Source organism: Emys orbicularis, chromosome 6, assembly GCF_028017835.1.
Source record: "Emys orbicularis isolate rEmyOrb1 chromosome 6, rEmyOrb1.hap1, whole genome shotgun sequence".
Taxonomy (NCBI): Eukaryota; Metazoa; Chordata; order Testudines; family Emydidae; genus Emys; species Emys orbicularis.
Window position 1 is genome coordinate 72,941,917 of NC_088688.1, and position 19,331 is coordinate 72,961,247.

The 19,331-nt window shown below is 44.8% G+C and overlaps 1 protein-coding gene across 1 annotated transcript in view; it reads left to right on the forward strand.

The window, feature by feature from the left end:
- The window catches only part of LVRN (laeverin), a 63,662-nt gene extending 59,614 nt beyond the window's left edge, over positions 1-4,048 (forward strand). The window contains exon 20 of the mRNA XM_065406741.1: positions 3,902-4,048. Coding sequence (XP_065262813.1) covers positions 3,902-4,048 — 147 coding nt within the window. The remainder of the gene's footprint in view (positions 1-3,901) is intronic.
- The last annotated feature ends 15,283 nt before the right edge of the window (positions 4,049-19,331 follow it).

Genomic DNA, 19,331 nt, shown 5'->3' on the forward strand with positions numbered 1-19,331 from the left:
TTTGTCCCCTGTGCATTTGGATCAGATGGCTTCCTGAGCCCAGCGGAGGGCCTTTGATGCCAAAAGAGAGACAGGTTCCCTACTCTCAGTTGTGGTGCCTGGCCATTAGAGGGAAAGATTGGCTTGGCCCCTGTAGCCCTAGGCTGGAGCATGCTCATTAGCTCTGTGGGATGGCACATGCACAGTTTGGTTACAGGTAGGAGCTGTGAGAGGCTCGAGCAGGCACAATCAGGATGGAATCTTTGGAAAGTTAACCGCTATAATCAAAGAAGTATCTACTGAGCATATGCCAACTGATTCCCTGCTCCCCCCAAAGGCTTATAACTTGGCTTTATCTGAGTGGATTTTCATGGGGACAGCAAAAGGCACATCCGTGACACAAAGATCCCTCTGCCAAATTTCAAGTCCCTGCTCCAAAGCATGAGGGCACTAGAACTGTTCCAAAAAAAAAGGTTGCCAGAAATTTTTAACATGGGGGAAAATAATGTATTTTTCCCCTAGCCTCATTCTTTGAAATCGCTAAATAATTTTGGATGAAATTTTCCAAAAAATTCAGTCTGAGGCAGACTCAGAACATGGAAAATTTCAACCTAAACTGTTGAAGTTTTGCCAAGTTCTAAGCAACTGAAAACAGGCACTGGGAACCTTTTTTAACAGGCGGCACTAGCAACCTCATACATAATATGATTTTCACTACAGAGGAATTTTAAAGTTGCAGTTAGCTTTTCAGTTAAAAAAGTTTAAATTTTTTGTTAGGCATAGAAACAAATATTGATTATAACAAAAATGACAGCATTTACTCCTAGTCCTTGTCTACTGTAGCCTTCTCCTCCCCCCCATGAAAATTTCCACCAGTGCTAACACCAGTGCAGCTCGGTTGGTAGGAGCAATTCTGGGAACAATTGTGTTAGGGAGACCAGACAGCAAGTGTGAAAAATCAGGACACTTTTTTTTCAAGGGGTATAGTTGCCTGTATAAAACAAAGCCCCTAATATCGAGATGTCTGGTCACCCTAAATTGTGTAGTCAGGGCACTAGTAGCTGCTGATGTTTTTAACGACATGTTGTGTAGAGCTGCTGTGAACAGACTGAGATGACATGATGGTTAAAATGTCAGTGGCTGCCAGAAGCCTAATCTAGGATTGTACGGCCAGTTTTACTGCCACCAGTGGAGCTGCTGGGAAATTATTCCAGGAAAAAAGTCCTAGAGTGGACAAACTCGTAAAGATGGTATTTTCCAGAAATGTGAAAGTAAATCCATTCAGGAAATTAGTAGTTCGAAGAAATTAAAATTGACTCCATCTTACATTTATGGCTGCAGACTAAAGCCTTTTCGGATCTTTCGAGCCTACAAATGCCTATCTCTTTTTTGCAACATTTCTACCACTCTTTAGGTAGATGGCCATAGAGCTTGTGCATAGGCTAGTCTAAAAAAAACCCAGCCCAAGTTATTAATCATAGCTGTTTCTAGTTGTACCATGGGAGCAATTATTCATCAAAAGCTGATGTCTAAAATTTTATACATCTGGATAGAGCTCCTTGCTCTGGCTCCTTTATGCTGAGAAGTGGTGGTGTGGTGTGAAGGGGACCCCAGGCATATGTCTACACTGCAGCTGGGAGCATGCCTCCCAGCCCAGGTAGACAGACTTGCACTAGAGTGGCTGGAGGTAGCTAAAAATAGCTGTGTGGATGTTGCGGCTTCAGTGGAGACCGAGCTAGCCACCCGAGCTCAGACCTAGGGGCTCCAAGCTGCAATGTCCACACTGCTATTTTTAGAGCACTAGCTGAAGCTGAGCTAGCATAAGTCTGTCTACCCAGGCTGGGAGGCTTACTCCCAGATGCAGTGTAGACATACCCTAAAAGTTCTGGTTCCAGCATGGGGGGAGATTTCCCCCACAGCAAGCACTGTGAAGACAGCCATAAAGCTGTTTCCGAGGATCCCCTCGCAAGCCATGCTGCAGAGGGCATGTTGGGCTGAAAGGGGCATGTCAGGGATGAGACCGCAACACGCACCAGGGAGGAGTTTGGCGGCAGTGTGTGGCCCAAAGGGCAGCCCTTGGAGGCTACTATAACTTAGGCCAGGTGTTCTCACAACAAAATTTTTAGTGGCCTCAGAATGCGGCCACCAACTCTTGCTGGTGGTTGGTTTGACAATTTTTCCTAAAATACTTAATTAACTTTAGGAAAAACAAACAAATATGCACATATCCATGTCCAAAGCATTGTAATTTATCTATGTAGGGGTTTTGTTTTTTGCAGACTCAATAATAAAAATAATGTACATTTATTTATTCTTTACTGGACCTAAACAGAATAGCAACACAAATAAGGTGCTTTGAATGTTTTTGTCTTTTTTCTTGTTGTTTCTTTTGCCTTTTTTTTTTTTTAAAGACTTGCTAGCTATAAGTAAGTCTGCTCTGAAAAGTGGCATTTGTATGTTTGTTAATATCACTTTTCACAGCAGACTTACTCAGCCCCAGCAAGCCCGGGGACAAAGTAAGCCCTGGATGGGGAGGTGGCTACAGAGGCAATGGGGGCCAGGGGCAATGGGGACTGGAGGAGGCAGCGGGGGCCAGAGGTAATGGCGGGGGATGAGCTCAGGGCCAGAGCCCGCCACCATGCAGCCAGGGAACGGAGCCCAAAGCCCCACACCCAGGGGACAGCGCCTGGGGACAGAGCCTGAAGTCCCGTAGCTGGAGCCTGGACCCTGCCGTCTGCCACCCCAGGGCTGAAGCCCAACTCCACCACCCTCGGGAATGTGGAGATCTCACTGACTGCCTGGTCCTCCAGCTTGTGTGGCTCCAGAGTGGGGCAGGGCCCAACCACTGCTGGTGGCCCCTGGGGAGGGGCCGCTGCTTTGCTCCCTCTCCCCCTTCCAAATCACTGCCCAGGAGGCTATGGCCGCAAGAAAAGCCCCTGGTGGCCGCATTTGAGAAACCCTGACTTAGGCTATGTCTTCCCTGCAACAAAGGTGTGGGGAGGGTTTACAGCAGAATGACTAATGCTCTTTGCTATCCCACTGTAAAATCCTAGTGGAGACAAGGCACTGATATTTTTACCATGAGGAGCTAGGCAAGGTCAGCACTATACCCTGGCCTCTGGTGGACTTCACCGAGTTTACCAAGTGGTAAGACTACAGCGCCTTGTCTGTGCTAGGATTTTACAGCAGGACAGCTAACACGCATTAGTTATCCTGCAGTAAAGTCACATGTTTTTTGGCAAGCCTATAAGTTACACTGGGTGCCTCTCCAGCCCACAGACTTACCCAAGATCAGGAGGGCAGAGAAGTGCTTTAAAGCCACCTTAACCCCTTCCTCTGGGCTGTGTGTTCTATGCTGCGCCTCTAAGAGGCACAGCACAGAATCTCACCCCAGAACTCTGCTGTCTGTAACTATAGATGTGAACTATTTTGAAAGAGAAAAGAAGGTGCCAGGCCAGTGAAGCCTCAAAGATCTGCAGAAGCAGAGTTCCTGCTTTAATCTTTAAGGGGCTCAATTTTCAGTAGTGCTGGGCACTCCCACTCTGAAAATCATCCCCTTTAAGGTATCCCAATCTGGGCCCCCAAAATCACTTGTCACTTTTGAACATTTAAGCCACAGTATAGGAGCTTTACAGAGCAAGCACCTTCCTAAACTAAAGTTTTAAGTGTCAAATTCTGGCTCCATTGATGTCAAATGCAAAACTCCCATTGATTTCAGTGAGATCAGGATTGCACCTTAAATGTAAATTTAAACCCTAAATGTAAAAAACAAGCTCTTATCTAGACAGTTCTGTCTAAGACATCTGTCGAATTTTTCCACTCAAGGTACTCTGTAGACCGTTCTGTCTAAGACATCTGCATTCAATTTTTCCACTCAAGGTACTCTGTAGACTAACTTTATGTTTTTTGGGTTTTTTTTTAGTTGCAGCTTTTTTACAATACTACACTAGACAAGGATCTACGGATTGCTACTACTGAAACATTGCAGTTTGCAAAGTTTGCAAATAATGAAAGGAGAAAACTCATAGCCAGATTTACTGATTGGTTACGGAAAAATATAGACGACTGACTTCTGAAATCTGCTTCTCATATCTATTCTAATATATATTAGAATATAGCTTGCTAGCATTTTTATACTATTTTATGATTTAATAAAGAGATGAAGCACATGATTTATATTCGAAACCAAAGATTCTAACCACAAAGCCAGGCCGACCTCATTCACAATGGAAGGATAAAATTCTACAGAAAACATGCAAGAAAACTATTTGCATATTACATCTATCTTATTTCCATACAGGATGATGCTTGAGAGACTTATCCTTAAATAAAGTCAAGAAAAATCTGCAGAAACATTTTTTAAACATGTCAGCACTTTGGAGGACTCACCCCTGTGATTAAAACACAGGACTGGAAGTTAGAAGACTTGGGTTTTATTCTCTGTTCTGCTGCTGGCTTAGTGTGTGACCTTTAGGCAAGTCATTTAATCACACTGAACCTCCGTTTTTGTATTTGTGAAAAGGGAATGGGGACAATAATACGTAAGTTAGAGCAGTGTTATGGAACTTTAACTCTTGAACATTTGTTTGTGAAGCGCTTCTTGATCCTCAGAGGGAAGGCACTACAGGAATCCAAAGCTTAAGTTTTTATATATTGAGTGCTTTTTCATCTACACTAAATTTCATTAGAAAATTTGTAGAAGTTTTACTTTCTTCCTGCCTATTATTAGGCTTAATGGAGATGACTGACAGCCAAATAAAACTCAGGCCATTAGTATTAAAGCACGTCTATTAGCTTTTGGTTAAAGTGTATTAGTTTGTGGGTTTATTTATTTGCACAGTTAACAAATTATGAAAAAATGAAGTTGCACTACTACCCCTATAAACAGAGAAAGTAATATTACATTACCCTAGGGAAACCCAGTGAGGAAGTAATAGGCAGTGTTATAAAGGAAATAAAGAGCACAAACAGAGCAATATCCAGGATTTCAAAATCAGAGTTTTTAATGTGGAAAATCCTTTGTTGGGTTCCCAGTGCACATCCAAGGAAGCTGACAGCCACATCCTTAGCCCCAACTTAGGGTATGTCTAAACTTGGAGCTGGGGGTTGCGATTCCCAGCTTGAGGAGACATGTAGCTGTGGCAGCGCTGGCAGCAGGAAAGGCTAGCCACCCTGAGTACGTGCCTATGGTCTTGGCTGGGTACATACTTGGGGTGGGTAGCCCCTCCCACTGCTCCTATGGCTGTGGCTACACTCTATTTTTAGCACACAATGGTGCAAAGTATAATTAAAGCTGCTTTAAGGCAGGATTGGAGGATTCTGTCAGCACAGGGGTCGTATATGCTGATGTAGCCAGCTCTATGCTAGACACTCCTGGTCTCCCCAGCACCCATTCCAGGATGGGGAGGGTTTGGGGGCGGAATGCAATATGTTCCACTGATCATGGATAGCAAAGGAGCTGCTCCCTGCTGGCATGACTTAGAGCTTCTTCGTATAGATGCAGGGACTGATTTGGCCCCCTGCAGGATTGGTGCGAGGTGGAAAGGTAATGGAATGACACCGAGGCACCGCTCTACACAATCTCACTGCAGGATTTATGTACCTAACTTTCAGCACCCAGCCTATCCAAACCATTGTCTTTCCCAGCTATTTGTAACCATTCTCCCCTTTTCTTGTTTACAGAAATGTCAGGTTTTTTACTGAATAAAAATACGCTAATAATTTAATCACCAATCTGTAAATATTTACAAAAGCAATTGTAAATAAGAAAATATTTCAAAATCACTATTGATTAATTGTGTGCTTCTTTAATAACATACCCTTTACGTCCTTACAGCAACAATATAGTGATTGATTTTTCTAGGGTTTATACCATATTGTACATCTCTTTTCAAGCCTGAGACTAAATAGCAGGAAGAAAACACAGAATTACTTGGTGCTTAATGTTGGCAGCCACTCAAAGAAAAGGAAAGCGAATCTTTTACCTCTTGATACTGCTTCTTGCTGTGCTGAGAATAGATAGTCGAAAACTGTCTAAGAACGTATCCCTTTTCCAGGTAATTGTTTGGAATAACTGTAGAGGCAGAATAGTAGGGAGAGAATTACTTAGATTTGTTCAAGTATGAAAATAACAACATGGTATGTCTAGTACTAGCCCTACCCTTTCAGCCTGCTGTCATAAGCAAAATCTTCTATGAGAGAAAGAGAGCCTCAATTACTGATTCCATTATGGACCCAGGCATGCTAAAATTGGACCAGAACTAAGACAATTGATTTAAAAATATAATTGTATATAAACATTAGAGGCTGATCCACAATTAACGTCAGATCTCCCTCATACTACAGCTGTCAAGAAAAACTACTTCAGCCTGCTTGGTGTAAGTCTCTTTTGATGCTAGCTTGCCCTTAGTTTGTAGCAAGACAAGTCATCATGGAACTAATCTCTTTGGTCTCTTCAGGTCAAGAGAGAAGCAGCAACTGGGCAATCAATATGTAAAAAACAATTGGTATGAATTTCCTCCGTTATCTTTCTGAAGGCATGTCAATAACACATATATAGTTTGTAGTATTTATTTCCTCATTTATTACAGTTGTTCTCAATTCAGTTCCGCTAAAGCCCAATTTATGTTAGGTGCATTAGAGAAAACAAAACAGATCACAATCAGTGTATCAATTCTCTTTATGGAAAAGGATATGTGTTATGATACATAAGTTTTGGAATAGAAAAATAATGACCCATCACCACACTTTGCATTCAGTTTCTGTGAGAATGAAGTCTACAAAACACATTTTACTGCATTCACCTATATGGAGGCTGAGTCTCTCTCAGAGTGTTCTTTTGCCAGGCCCAGCATGAAGAACTGTGTGCTCCTCGTAGGCTGCAGGAGCAACAACTAGTTAAGGGAGGTGAATGGGGAGGGAATGCCGAGCTTTGACTGGCACAGGCAATTCATTGGCAAGCTGCCTAAGAGTAGGAAGTAGAGCTGGGTGAAAAATTTTGACGAAAGCTTTTTTTCCAGCAAAAAATGCAGATTGGTGACACCAAAACATTTTGCAAATGTGTCAATTTTGCAGAATTGTTTCAGTAAAAAAAACATCCCCAAACCAAAACAAACAAAAACCCTAAAAAACTTCCAAAAAATCAAAATGTTTTGGTTCTCATTTTCTAAATGAAACATTTCAATTTTTCAGGTTGAAATGAATTTTCATTTTAAAATTTCCTTTTATTTTAGATTAAATTTTTTTTTAATTCAAAATCAAAGAGAAACATTTTGTTTCAAGTCAAATGAAATATTTTGTTTGATCCACAAAGTGATTTTTGTAAATATATATATATATATATATATATATTAATTCACCAAATTTTTTAACAAATGTTGTTTATGGTTTGATGCAAAGTTATTTTATTTATACTAAACTTTTTTTTTAATTTTCAGCAAACCGCACAGCTCTTCTAGGAAGTGTCAGGGAAGTAAGAGGTTGAGAGGAAGCCCAACCAGAATGGACTCTCTTACACTGCTAGTGGCCACCCACTCAGACTCAGTGGCCAACAGTAGGGTGACAAGTGACTATGAAGAGTGAAGGCTCAGAACAGGGAAATAGATGATGCAGCCAGGGGAAGAGAAGTGACTGGGAGAAGTTGCTGTTACTGCGTGGAGACTGGCTGGCTGGAGCATGGTGGAGGTGAAGGGAAGGCTGCTGACTGGCAGCTTGGTGCTGAAAGTGACTTTAGTGTGAAGTATTCAGGGCTAGGAAATGATGGGGTTTGGCGAGCAAATCGCAGGGTGTACGTAGGTGTTGAGGTGCATATAGCTGTCAGTGTGTGGGAGATGGGTGAGGAAGGGAGGTTGTAGATGGCAAGGTGTGAAGAGGAGAGGTTGTAGATAACAGGAATGAACAGAGAGGATAGGTGTTGGGTAGGAAAAGAGGTCAAGGACTTCAGCTGGCATAATTAGTGTAGCTCCACTGAAAGAAGCAGTTATAGTTGCTGGGCTGTGATGGGGGAAGCGATAGGTGGTGGGCTGTGAGGACAAATTGTAGCTATCATGATGCAAGGTGTGAGATAAAGCTTGTCGTTGCCACCCCACAGTTGTCCCAAACTCAGCTCCTTGCCCCAAGCACATTTCTCAGATTTACTGCTATGCTGTCTTGCAAACATATGTAAGGGGACTGTTGCCCCCTTACTAACATTCAGTGGGGGTGTTTTGGTTGGCTAGCTCCCTGCACTAAAAGGGGAAGGGTCGATGGCAAATCAGGAGCCTGAGACTGACAGTCCCCAGGAACAATGGGGAGAGGCCAATGCTCCAGATCAGCCTGATTGACAGGGTAATCAGAGGGTCAGGAGGCCAGGGAGGTCCCGTCCTCCGTGTGAGCTGGAATTGCCTGGGTCAGACTGAGTGGGGCCGAGCTAAGGAGAAAGCAGGGGCCCAAGCTGAGCTGGAGAGCAGAACCGTGCCAGATCCAGAGGGGCCAGAGCCACAGAGCCAGAGACGCAGCCCAGGGAGAGCAGATCCTGTGCTGGGAGCAGAGACGCAGCCACAGAGGCAGAGACGCAGCCCAGGGAGAGCAGATCGTGTGCTGGGAGCAGAGCCGCAGCCACAGAGCCAGAGACGCAGCCCAGGGAGAGCAGATCCTGTGCTGGGAGCAGAGCTGCAGCCACAGAGTCAGGTGTGGTGAGCAAGTGGGGCCAGCCAAGGGGGGACCTTGGGCAAAGGGCCCAGCACAGAAAGACACCCCCAGACAAGGGCCCTTGCAGGCCAGACCGGGAGGGGGACCTTAACCTGACGGGGGGCTGACGCTGGGAAGAAGGGTCCCACCACTCAAAGCCCGGAGGTGTGTGGCCACCACCATTGCAAGTGTCCAACCCGCAGCATACCTGCAGCACAGCCAGGGCCTGAGAAGGAAATCTGGGACCTACAAGGAACAGACTGTGAAGTGCCCTGATGTCCAGAGACACTGTTTGTGATGTTCCCTGCCACAAAGCAGGGTGATGTGTTTTCCTTTAACCTTTCCCATTTTTCCTTATTCTTTTCTTTAGATTAATTGTTAATTAAACAACTTGTATTTGTTTTAAATTGTATGGAATAATCAGTGGGTCAGGGAGGTGCCCAGTGCAGAGAGAGTACCCCGGAGTGGGGACACCCTAGCCCCTGTCCTAGGTGACCACAGCAGGGTTGGGGGTTGAGCCCCCCCAGGAATCCTGGGCCCAGCCTTGTTGGGGTTACGAGGACTCTGCCAGACAGGAGAGTGGAAGGGGAGCCCTCAAGGGCAGGGAGGCCTCTGGGTAAAGGGAGTGGGAGCGAGGACTCAGATCCTTTCGCTAGCCCACTTCACCGGGGTAGTGCAGAAGCCAGGAAAGTTCCCCACAATAGTGGGACCATTCCCCCGCTTACACATAGGTTACTGTGCTGCTGCTTTCTTCTCAGTGTCTCGGGCAGCAGGGGACTGTCTCCGGAGGGCAGAGTCAGAGAAGGGCTGCTGTGGGTGTGCTAAAGGTGAGGTGGCCATGGGGGCAGGAAGGAGGAGCTGAGGTCAGAAGTGAACAGCAGGAACTGCAAGGAGAGAGAGATGTGAGCGGTAAGGGAGGCTCAGAAGAGAAGGTATATTAGGGGAGGGAGGGCAGAAGAGGGGCACGATGGGGGAGAAGCATGAGGAACTGGATTCAAGGGGTGCGGGGGGGAGACTGGGGAAGAAAGTGAGAGGAATTGCAGGAGAAAGGGGAGACCTAACAGAATGGGAGGAGGAGAATGGGGAAAAGAACTAGGAAGGAAGATGTGATGTGGTGTACAAACCCCACACTAGGCAATAAAGGGTTAAGGTACTGGGCTCAGCCAGCCCTGCCCTGCTGCACCTGTAGAAAATGCACCAGCTGGAGGAGGAGTTAAAAGGCAGGAGAACAGCTCACTTGGTGGTAGACCAGGAAAGAAAGCAGACCTGTAACTCCAGCAGAGGAGAGCTGAAGGAACCGCAGAATTTGTCCCTATACAACTGTCCAAAGGTCCTTTCCTGAGGGAAGGGAAGTCCTGCTACAGAGAGAGCCTGATAGGGAAGCATCCCCCACTCCCTCTCATATGAATTCTGGGTTGTGTTAATTCCCTTTGTTTTGTTTGGACTACCCCGGTAGGGGAAAGCTCTAAGCCTGATCTGCCCCAGGAGGGAGGCCTACACCACAGGAGAAGGCAGTTGCCGTCCTGAGAGAAAAGAAGCTCTCGTGTTGCACAGCTGCTAGAAGACCCCTTTTGGTGAACGGACACCCTTCACACCGTCTTACCCTTGGGACAATCGCAGGGAGGTGGTAGGAAGTGGCCCAGGGAGGGCAGCCTTAAGTGCCCCTGACTGTCAGATCACTGATTGCCCTCAAAAGGCTCTGGGTTGGAGCCTGATGGAATGGGAGGGCCTGGGCTACCCTACCAGCCACTGTCCCTGCCTTACTATGCATTCTACTATGCCAGGGGACCCAATTACAGCACAGCGTTACAGGATCGCCAATCCCAAAGGTGCAAAACTCATGAGTCAGACCATGAACAGCATGAGATTTTCAAAAAAGGTTCCATGGTGTGTTTTGGTTTTTGATCTTTGAACCTCCCCTGCCCACCCCAGTAATTGCGTGGCTCTCTCCCACATTTATAGAGGAAATTGATTCTGGCCCCTGCTTCAGGCACCTGCACTGGTGGCCTGGTGATGTGGATCTTCCAGCTTCTTCCAAAACTCTAATCAATTAATTAATTCTGTATTCCTCCCCCCCCACACACACCCACACCTGCCCATCCCCCAGCCCAGCAATTAATTTGCACCTTTCCAGCCCCCAAGGTTGTAAGTGAAGGAAGAAATTGTAGGCATCACAATATGAATGGAGAGGCTGTAGGTACTGGGGTGTGAAAAAGGTTATGGGTATCGTGTGCATGTGGAGGGGTCTGTAGGTATAGAGAGAGCAGGATGCTGTGTGGAGAAGGGGTTGCTTGCCGCTGAAGGTTGGGGAAGTTCAGCTTTTCACCACAGAGAGGAAGTAGGGAGTGTTATCTTTCTCTTTACTCCTCACAGCACTTGGTTAAAGCGAGCAACCTTTACAAAAATAAATATCTACTCTTCTGGCCTCCTATGAACATGAGTTTCTGGGCAGTTGCCTCTCCCTCACTACAGTCACAGGAGCAGGCTCTTCTGTTTACCATGCTGGTTACCTCCTCTCCCTGGTCTCAGTGAAAGAGAGATGAGCGAAGGAAACTCCAGGAAGAGACAGCTCTTGACTGGCTCAGTGTGTGCCAAGGAGGAGCCGCTTGGGGGTGCAGGTTGCAGAGGCAGATGGGGTAAGGCAGTATGTATTTGTGTGTGTGCGTGTATGTGGACTGCAAGAGGACAGGTAGGTATTTGAGGTCTCTGTGTGCCAAAGAGTAGTGGTTGTGGATACAAGAAGGAAAAGTAGTGGGGAGAAAGGGGTGCAATTCCCTAAGGGAGAAAAAAACTGGGATATTTATTGAGAAAGGGACCTGAAAAGGGCAGAGAGACAGAGATTGAGATCAAGGAGAATAAAGACCCAAGGGAAGTGAGTCCAGGAAGAAAGTCAGAGAGAGGGTGCCAAGGCCACTGAGAGTGAAAGACTGCAGAAGAAAGAAGAGATCCAAAAGGGAAGAGAGCAGGAGCATGAGAGTGGTTATGAGGAGAATGGAGCAGTGAGTGATAGAAGAAGAGGGATCCATAGAGGCAGGGCAAGATGTTGGTCTCATCTATGCTATAAAATCTACCATGCTTGTTACCAGTTACAAAGCAATCATACCACTATTAGTAATCCCAAACAGCTCAGGGTTGCAGAGAACATGGGACCACACCATGTTGATTAACTTTGTTGGAGTTTTGCTTTATTGCAGAAGTCATGAAAACTGCTAAAACATGGTTCTGACTTGTCTTCACTTCAGGATCAAATCTATTCCACTCTTCTGGAGGAGAATTTTCTCTAAACATGGATCATTAATACAGAACTCTTTAAGGTCAGTCAAGCTTGTGCCAATAAGTGTTTGATTGTCAGTAACAGTTATCAAAATGTACTCCAAAATTAGAAATTTAAACAATCAAAACAACTACTTTTTATTTAAATATCCCAGATATTAATAACATTAAATCATAGACAATTTTTCTGCATCACACACATTCACTCCTAGGTATAGCATACTGTGAATCCCAAATATATGCTCTGCATGATTTTTAAACTGCTTTCTGATATCTTTTGAAATTCAGTTTAATTAGGTATAATTGTAGGTGTTGGGATGAGAGAAAGAGGAAAGTTATAGAGGGGGTGGGTCAGAGTGAGAGATTGTAGGAGTCCGGGTATGAGTAAGGAAGGGACCATCTTATCCATACTTTCCCCCCAGGATCATTTAGAAGAATTCTGGCATGCTACCCTACTCAAAATCTACTCCCCATCCCAAAGGAGTTTCTACCAAAATGATCAGCAGAGAAACAGTTAACATTTTTCACATGGAATTTATCTTTGGGTTTCAGATTCAACATATCATTGAAATAAATGGTGCATTCATAGCAATCTTGGTGCTTTTGATTCAATCTGTCTATTTACAGACTCTCACTATGGATGCTCATTCAGAAAATTTATTTGCAACCCTGACGTCTAGAAGTTTAATTTTTTAAATGAAAAATTAAATACTATGCCAGCCCTTGAGGCCACCAGAGAAGTGGCTGTACACTGTGCCACTGTATTATTGTCTCAGTGCAAGTCTTGCACTTCTGTGCTTGTGTTGCTTCAGTAACTCTTGTGTAACTCTTGGACTTGCATTTTCTAATCTCATTGGAACATTAATCAGCTGATCAGAAATTATTTTAGATGGTTTTTGTTTTAAACGAAAGTGTATTCACATGATGCATAATGCAAAGGCTAGTCATGCGTCTCAAGACTTCATCAGAAGGGCTGAATCTGATGAAAAGGGAAAAAAATGTTTGTGGCTGCTGTTAAAGATAGTGATGGCAGGGGAGAAACAGTGTCTCTTACTGGCTCTCTTATGTCTCAGTGGAAGAGATGCTAAAATAATGTTATGACATTTGTGATGTGCAGATCTGCTTCTAAGTCTTGTTCCTTCAGGAGGAACAAAATGTCCTCATGTTCGGTTGATTTTTTTTAAGCAGAATTAACAGTCTGTGGGTATAAAGGATTTTTTTGCACTGGGTTTCCAACAAGTCATTTACAGTCTCGCTTGTTTTTGAAATCAGACTCATTAAAATTGTCCCATGGCTCTACAGGAGCTAGAGTTTTTTCTCCTCTTCTTTCTCCATAATGAGTATCATTAATTTGGGAGGAAAGACTTAGGAGTCAGAAATATGGGAGAGAGGAATTAGAGCAGTAGGGAGTGAGGACAAGGGGAGGGATAGATTAGAAAACAGAGAATTTAGTTTAACATTCCATACAGTTTACATCTTATATTTTTTACATCCTATAATGAAAGCTCAGTGGATTATTTGATAATGAAGTAAGAACCTTAGAAACTAACTTTAAACGTTAAAAACTGCTGTTTGGTTTCTTACAATGCCCATTTTATAATTGCTTTGGAACGCTATGGAGCAGACTGTGCAACAATGCTTATTAAAGTACACCTCAGCTGCACCAGCAGCATTAATTGGCCAAACACCAGTCAGTTGTGTCCTGTTGCTTTATCTAAGAACAACCAGGCAGCAGAAACAATGAGAGAGTTTCAGGTCCACAGCCAAGTTATTTTTTATTTCTATTTAATTTTACTGGGGAGGGTGTTTGTATTGGAGAAAACTGAGGCAAACTCAAAGTGAAATTAGATAGTTCCATGTACCTGCAGAATAAAGTCCTCCCAGTGTAGGGTGACCATATTTCCCTATGCTGAATACAGGACACCTGGTAAAATTGCTCGTATTCAAGCGAGTTCAACAGCAATCAATCAGAACTATGCAGTAGCCCTCTCCCCCACCAACAGGCTATAAAAACTCCAGGGCCCAGCAGGGAAAGGGGGGCCTCGGGCATAGGCGTAGTATGACTTCTATTCTGGGGGCAGAGGCCAGTGAGGCTCAAGCCAGCTCCACATGACAGTTCCGGGGAGGGAGTGCCACCTACACCCCCTGACTCACCTCAGCAGGCCACCCAGCCTGTCAGGGTTGTGGCGGGGGGCGCAACCAAAAATTATAACTCAAAGGTGGGGGGCTCAGCTCAAAAAGTTTGAAAACAGCTCAGGGTGCAGGGAGGGGATAGCTCAGGGTGCAGAGAGGGGATAGCTAGGGGCTGTGTGCAGGGAGGGGAGTAGCTAGGGGCTGTGTGCAGGCAGGGGGTAGCTCAGGGTGCAGGGAGGGGATAGCTAGGGGCAGTGTGTGGGCAGGGGGATAACTCAGGGTGCAGGGAGGGGATAGCTAGGGGCAGTATGCAGGCAGAGGGGTAGTGCAGGGAGAGGGCTGGCTAGGGGCTGTGTGCAAGCAGAGGGTAGCTCAGGGTGCAAGGAGAGGGTAGCTAGGGTCTGTGTGCGGGCAGGGGGATACTCAGGGTGCAGGGAGGGGGTAGCTAGGGGCTGTGTGTGCGTGGGGGGTAGCTGAGGGTGCAGGGAGGGAATAGCTAGAGGCTGTGTGCCGGGAGGGCTCCCCTGCGGTCCCTGTTCCCTGCGGAATTGGGGCTTCAGCCCCACGGCTCCTGCCTTCAGCCCCACAGAGGCTGACAGGGCTCGGGCATTCAACCCCGCAGCTCCCGGCTTCAGCCCCGCGGCGGGTGCTGGGGATTGGGGCTTCAGCCCTGCGGCGGGTGCTGGGGCTCAGGCTCTGGGTTTCAGCATCAGTGCACAGTGGCCCCCCTGAAAGAGCTTATGGACCCCCATTGAGAACTCCTGCTTTAGGTTTCACATGGTGAGGGGTGACAAACACCCATACCCCTCACACACACACACACAGGACTGCCTCTCCTCCTACATGATATGGCCTCTTCCTGCCTCTCCACCCGGCCTAAGGCCACCATGTGCTCTCACTTACGAGCCACTGCCTACCTGCAAACAAGGCGCGGCTGGGGCTGTGCTGACTGACCAGCAGGAGGAGTCGAAAATATGGGACAATTTGCCCATTTAAAAAAAAAAAAAAAGGGCAGGACACCTGCAAGAGGGCTTAAATACAGGACTGTCCCGTTAAAAATGGGACAGATGGTCACCCTATCCCAGTGCAATGTTTATCTTTTTAAACGTCATACCTACATGCATAAATAAGATGAGCGAGGTGGAGATCTAGTTTCACATCAGAATGATGTTTAGATTATAGCTCTAAATAAAATAAAATAGAATAGGATATCCTGTATCCTTTAACTTAGCTTGGTAGTTAGTGAGCCTGCAAAACTCCCACCTACTGTTGCTGAAATGGCCCCAACAAGACTGGTTAGACCATGGGTCATCCAAGAGGGTAGGGAATTGGACCAGTGATCTGGGCAACAGAAGGCCTTGGAGCACTTTGACAGACTGTGCCAGCACTAGCCAGGAAAGGGAAGCTGCCTCCTCATCCTGTCTGAGTTACCTGAAAGCCTAAGCCTCATTCAAAGATCCAGGCGACATGGGGTGTCATTGTGTGGAGAGTGGGACTGGGGGTCTGGAAATAGGTAGATGGGAGTGGAGAAAAGCAGCCCTGTGGCTGTTGGAGGAAAGCCAAGAAGCTTAAAAGAAATTGGTGTTTAGAAATATAGCTGCTTATATATTAAATAGTTGTTGTACTTTCTTCCCTTGTTCTTTATTATTATGGACATCTGTATCACATCATGCAAGACATGTTCATAATCCCCCATGCTCTTGCACAGGGGGGAAAATCCTGACCTCAATGGGGATAGGATTTCACCTAGGATTTTAATTTGTATACATATGCACCCATACCTACAGGCTGACTCAGACACAAAGAAAGTACTTGTTATTTTCAGTGGATTGCAGGTTGCTACTTAACATGATTCATGTGTCATAATTCATGATCACTCACAGTCATGTAAAAAGTTAAGACTCGTGTGTTGACTGGCACTGAGTACTTAGTAATAACGGAGTGGAAGAGGCTGACCTAGAGGAAAATGATCAATCTGAGGTTTTACACATAAAACACTAAATTCAGTTTTAATTGTTGCACTAATAGACATGATAACCATTGTTTCTCTTACTCTACATCCACAGATTTTCATTTTCAGCTTCAGGCAGCTTGCGATGTATTGTGAAAAATGAGGGAATAAAACCAACAGGTTCCCATTGTAATTCTTTCTCTCTCCTGCTATTGTAGAAGGGATTAAATTACAGTCAGGAGCGCCTTGGAGGTTTTATAATTTTCCCCCTAGAGAGATTTGTGGTTTATTTTTCAAGACAAAGGAACCTGAATGCAATACACGACGACTATCCACACAGTGTCTTTTAAATCCATTTGGTAAACTATTTCCTCTAAATGTTATGTCAGCATTTCATTTTAATAATGGTCAGAGGAAAGGAAAATAATATAACCAGGAACTTACAGTGGGTTAAATTAACTTGCTCTAAGGCTGAGCTGTAGCAAATGCCTTAAAGAGGGAATGGATTGAGCTAATGAAGATTCCAAGATTTGTGCTGGACTTACCAGAAATATTTGTTTGCACACCACAGAGGAGAATTTAGCATGATGTCAGTACACTGACTAATTGTCAATATTTAAAATTGACGGGTTTTTGATCATCTTAAACTTGTTCTCTCAAAGTGACAGGGAAAAGTCATCGATGATCTTAATATACTGGAAATTTGAAAAACTCCCCAAAGTGTCAATCAGTGTGAATTGTTACTTTTGGTCTTATTGTAAACTAAACTACAAATCAAAGGCAAACAATGAAAGTGTGACAGAGTTGCAACATTTTAGAGAGTTGGGGAAAGTCTATTTACTTAATTGATGACTTTAAGCTGCAGGAGGTGGCTGTTAGTTTGTAAGATGTTTTATGTAACTTATTTAGTGTAGTAAAATATTGTCCTATTATTACCATGTTGTTTTCTTTATAGCAACCTTTTTTTAAAAGTGTAAAAATTATTGTGGTCTTATTGGTTACTTTTCAGTTTAAAAAAAAGGCCTAAAAGAGTTTTGCATGGTGTATATATACCATAAAGAAGACACATGCACACAAGAAATGAAGAATCACATCCAAGTTTAAATGGATTTCTCAGTTTTATGTGTTGTATGCTAAGGACTGTAAATAATGAGGTGAGGATGAGGTCCTGTAAGACTTTTACCTGGCATTGTCTTCAGCGCTGTCCTCCTGGGACCATTATTTTGATGCTTAGTCTTCTGTTTCAGTCACTCTGGCTGATGTCAGGATCTCACTATCAGAGCACTTGTGCAGCAGTAAACCTAGAGTAATCTTTCTTCTGTGTGCCAGGCTGTTTGGTTGGTAAGTACAATTTAAAATTTTTGAAAACCCTTTTTTCCTCAATAACTGATCTGAGTTGGAAATATAACCCTTCAAACTGCAATTTTTCATAGGAAGAATTTCGCACGCCTCTCCTATTTGTTAGATGAAGCCCAGAATGAAAAAATGATTGTATAGATCATCCTGTAGAATTCAAACCCAATGAAAAGGCCTATTACATCCTGCTATGGTAGAAATAACCAGGGAAAGGATGTGTGGGGGACAAAATCTCCACTAGGAGCCTATTGCAGAGTGTCTGCCTTGTTGTTCTGTTGGGGGATGGTGAGGGTTGTTTTCCCCACTCTTCCCATAGAATGGGCCATTGTTCTGTCTCTACATCTTATGGATTCTCCAGGATACTGGCAGAACCTCAGGAGGCAGGGGGTATCCCTGCATATGTTCTCTGCTTCCATGCTGGCTCTGGAGTCCCCTCCTGCTCTCAGGAAGCCCAACTCCATTTGGAACTCTGCTGCCAGGGAATCACTAAATGGTGGCTCACCCCCAGAACACCCTCCCCCCCTCACGTTCACATAAAGCATTTCCAAGTGCAAACAAAGGCTGTGGAAAAATTCATTCATTCTCATGCTGGATTAAATTTATATTCAATTTCCTGTAGAGTTTAGAGGGCATGATGCATGTGTCACATCATCAGCTGCTGATCCCTGGGCCCACAGAGCTCTCTGCAGGTTTGCGGCCAGGAGGAAGATGGTACTACAGAAACAGCTGAGCCCAATCTATCTTTTGTGGAGGATGGGTGTAGATCAGTGAGGAGGATCTCCTCTGTACTGGTCCAATGAAAGGAGTGATCAGACTTAAATAGTTTAGGCTAAATTCAGCCCCTGTTTACACCAGTGTGACTCTAATGGAGTGGACTAATATTATTAAGAATCTTGTAATTATGTAAAAGTAATTTAAAATGAATAGGTACTTTCACTGTGAAGCTACCAAGCAGCCTGTAACTATTAAGAACTCTGCTCACCATATCTTCTACCAGCTGAAGTATTTAGACAGCACAGGCTGCGAGACCCATGAATAACAAGTAACAATAAACCCTTGAAATAACAAAGAGGAACATTTTCCTTTATAAAAATCATAAATGAATGTTATGCCTTCCAACTCCAAACATTTCCTGATGCAATGCTCTTTCTGACCAGAAACATCTGCCTCCTTGACAACATTACTTCTCCCATTCTGTCTTCAGTCAGTTAGCACTGTCTTCCGTCTATGTTTAAGTTAGCAAACATTAAATCCTTTACAGAGGTCACATTGTCTGGTAACATTGAGAAATGCATGTTCACAGCAATGAAATACTTATTCCCATCAAGTTGTATGCAAGGTCAGTGTTTTGAGAGGGAGGTGGGATAGGAGGAGATGGACTAGAACTGACTGCTTTCCTTGTACACACAGATTTCAAAATGGAAATCCAAAGAGACATGAATGCTGCTTGAACGCCTGGCTAGATTGGAGGGATGTCCTGAGGGAGGGAAAAGAAGGTCCTGGTATGGAAAAGGTTGAGATTAGAACCATTGAGTTAGAGATCTGGCTAAGGAGCAGCTCCTTTTGTTCTTCTGGCCTCCCTTTCACCTCACTGCAAGGCAACTTCTCAAGTGCTTTTGCTGTTATGCCTCAACTTCTTCCTCTTGCCCTGCAGGGGGTGCTATAAGCAGGGAGGCTGAAGGCGTCCACCTTCTTTGCTGGTTCTTTCAGCTCCCTTCGTCTCTGCAGTCACTTATAGGAGGAAAATAAGGCAGGTAAAGTAGAGAGCAGTGCCTCGCCCCCTCCCCGAAGGGTCCCAAGAGAGATCCCTGAAGGGGAGGGGCTTAAGCAGTGTGGAGACAACCACCCCACAGAGATGGGGTCCTTGAGAGACCATTGCAGCAGGATTGGGGGAAACCTGAGACACTGTCCACCACCAGGAGGAAATGACTGGAGAGACCCCAAATAAAGGACTTAAAAACCCTCCATGGCA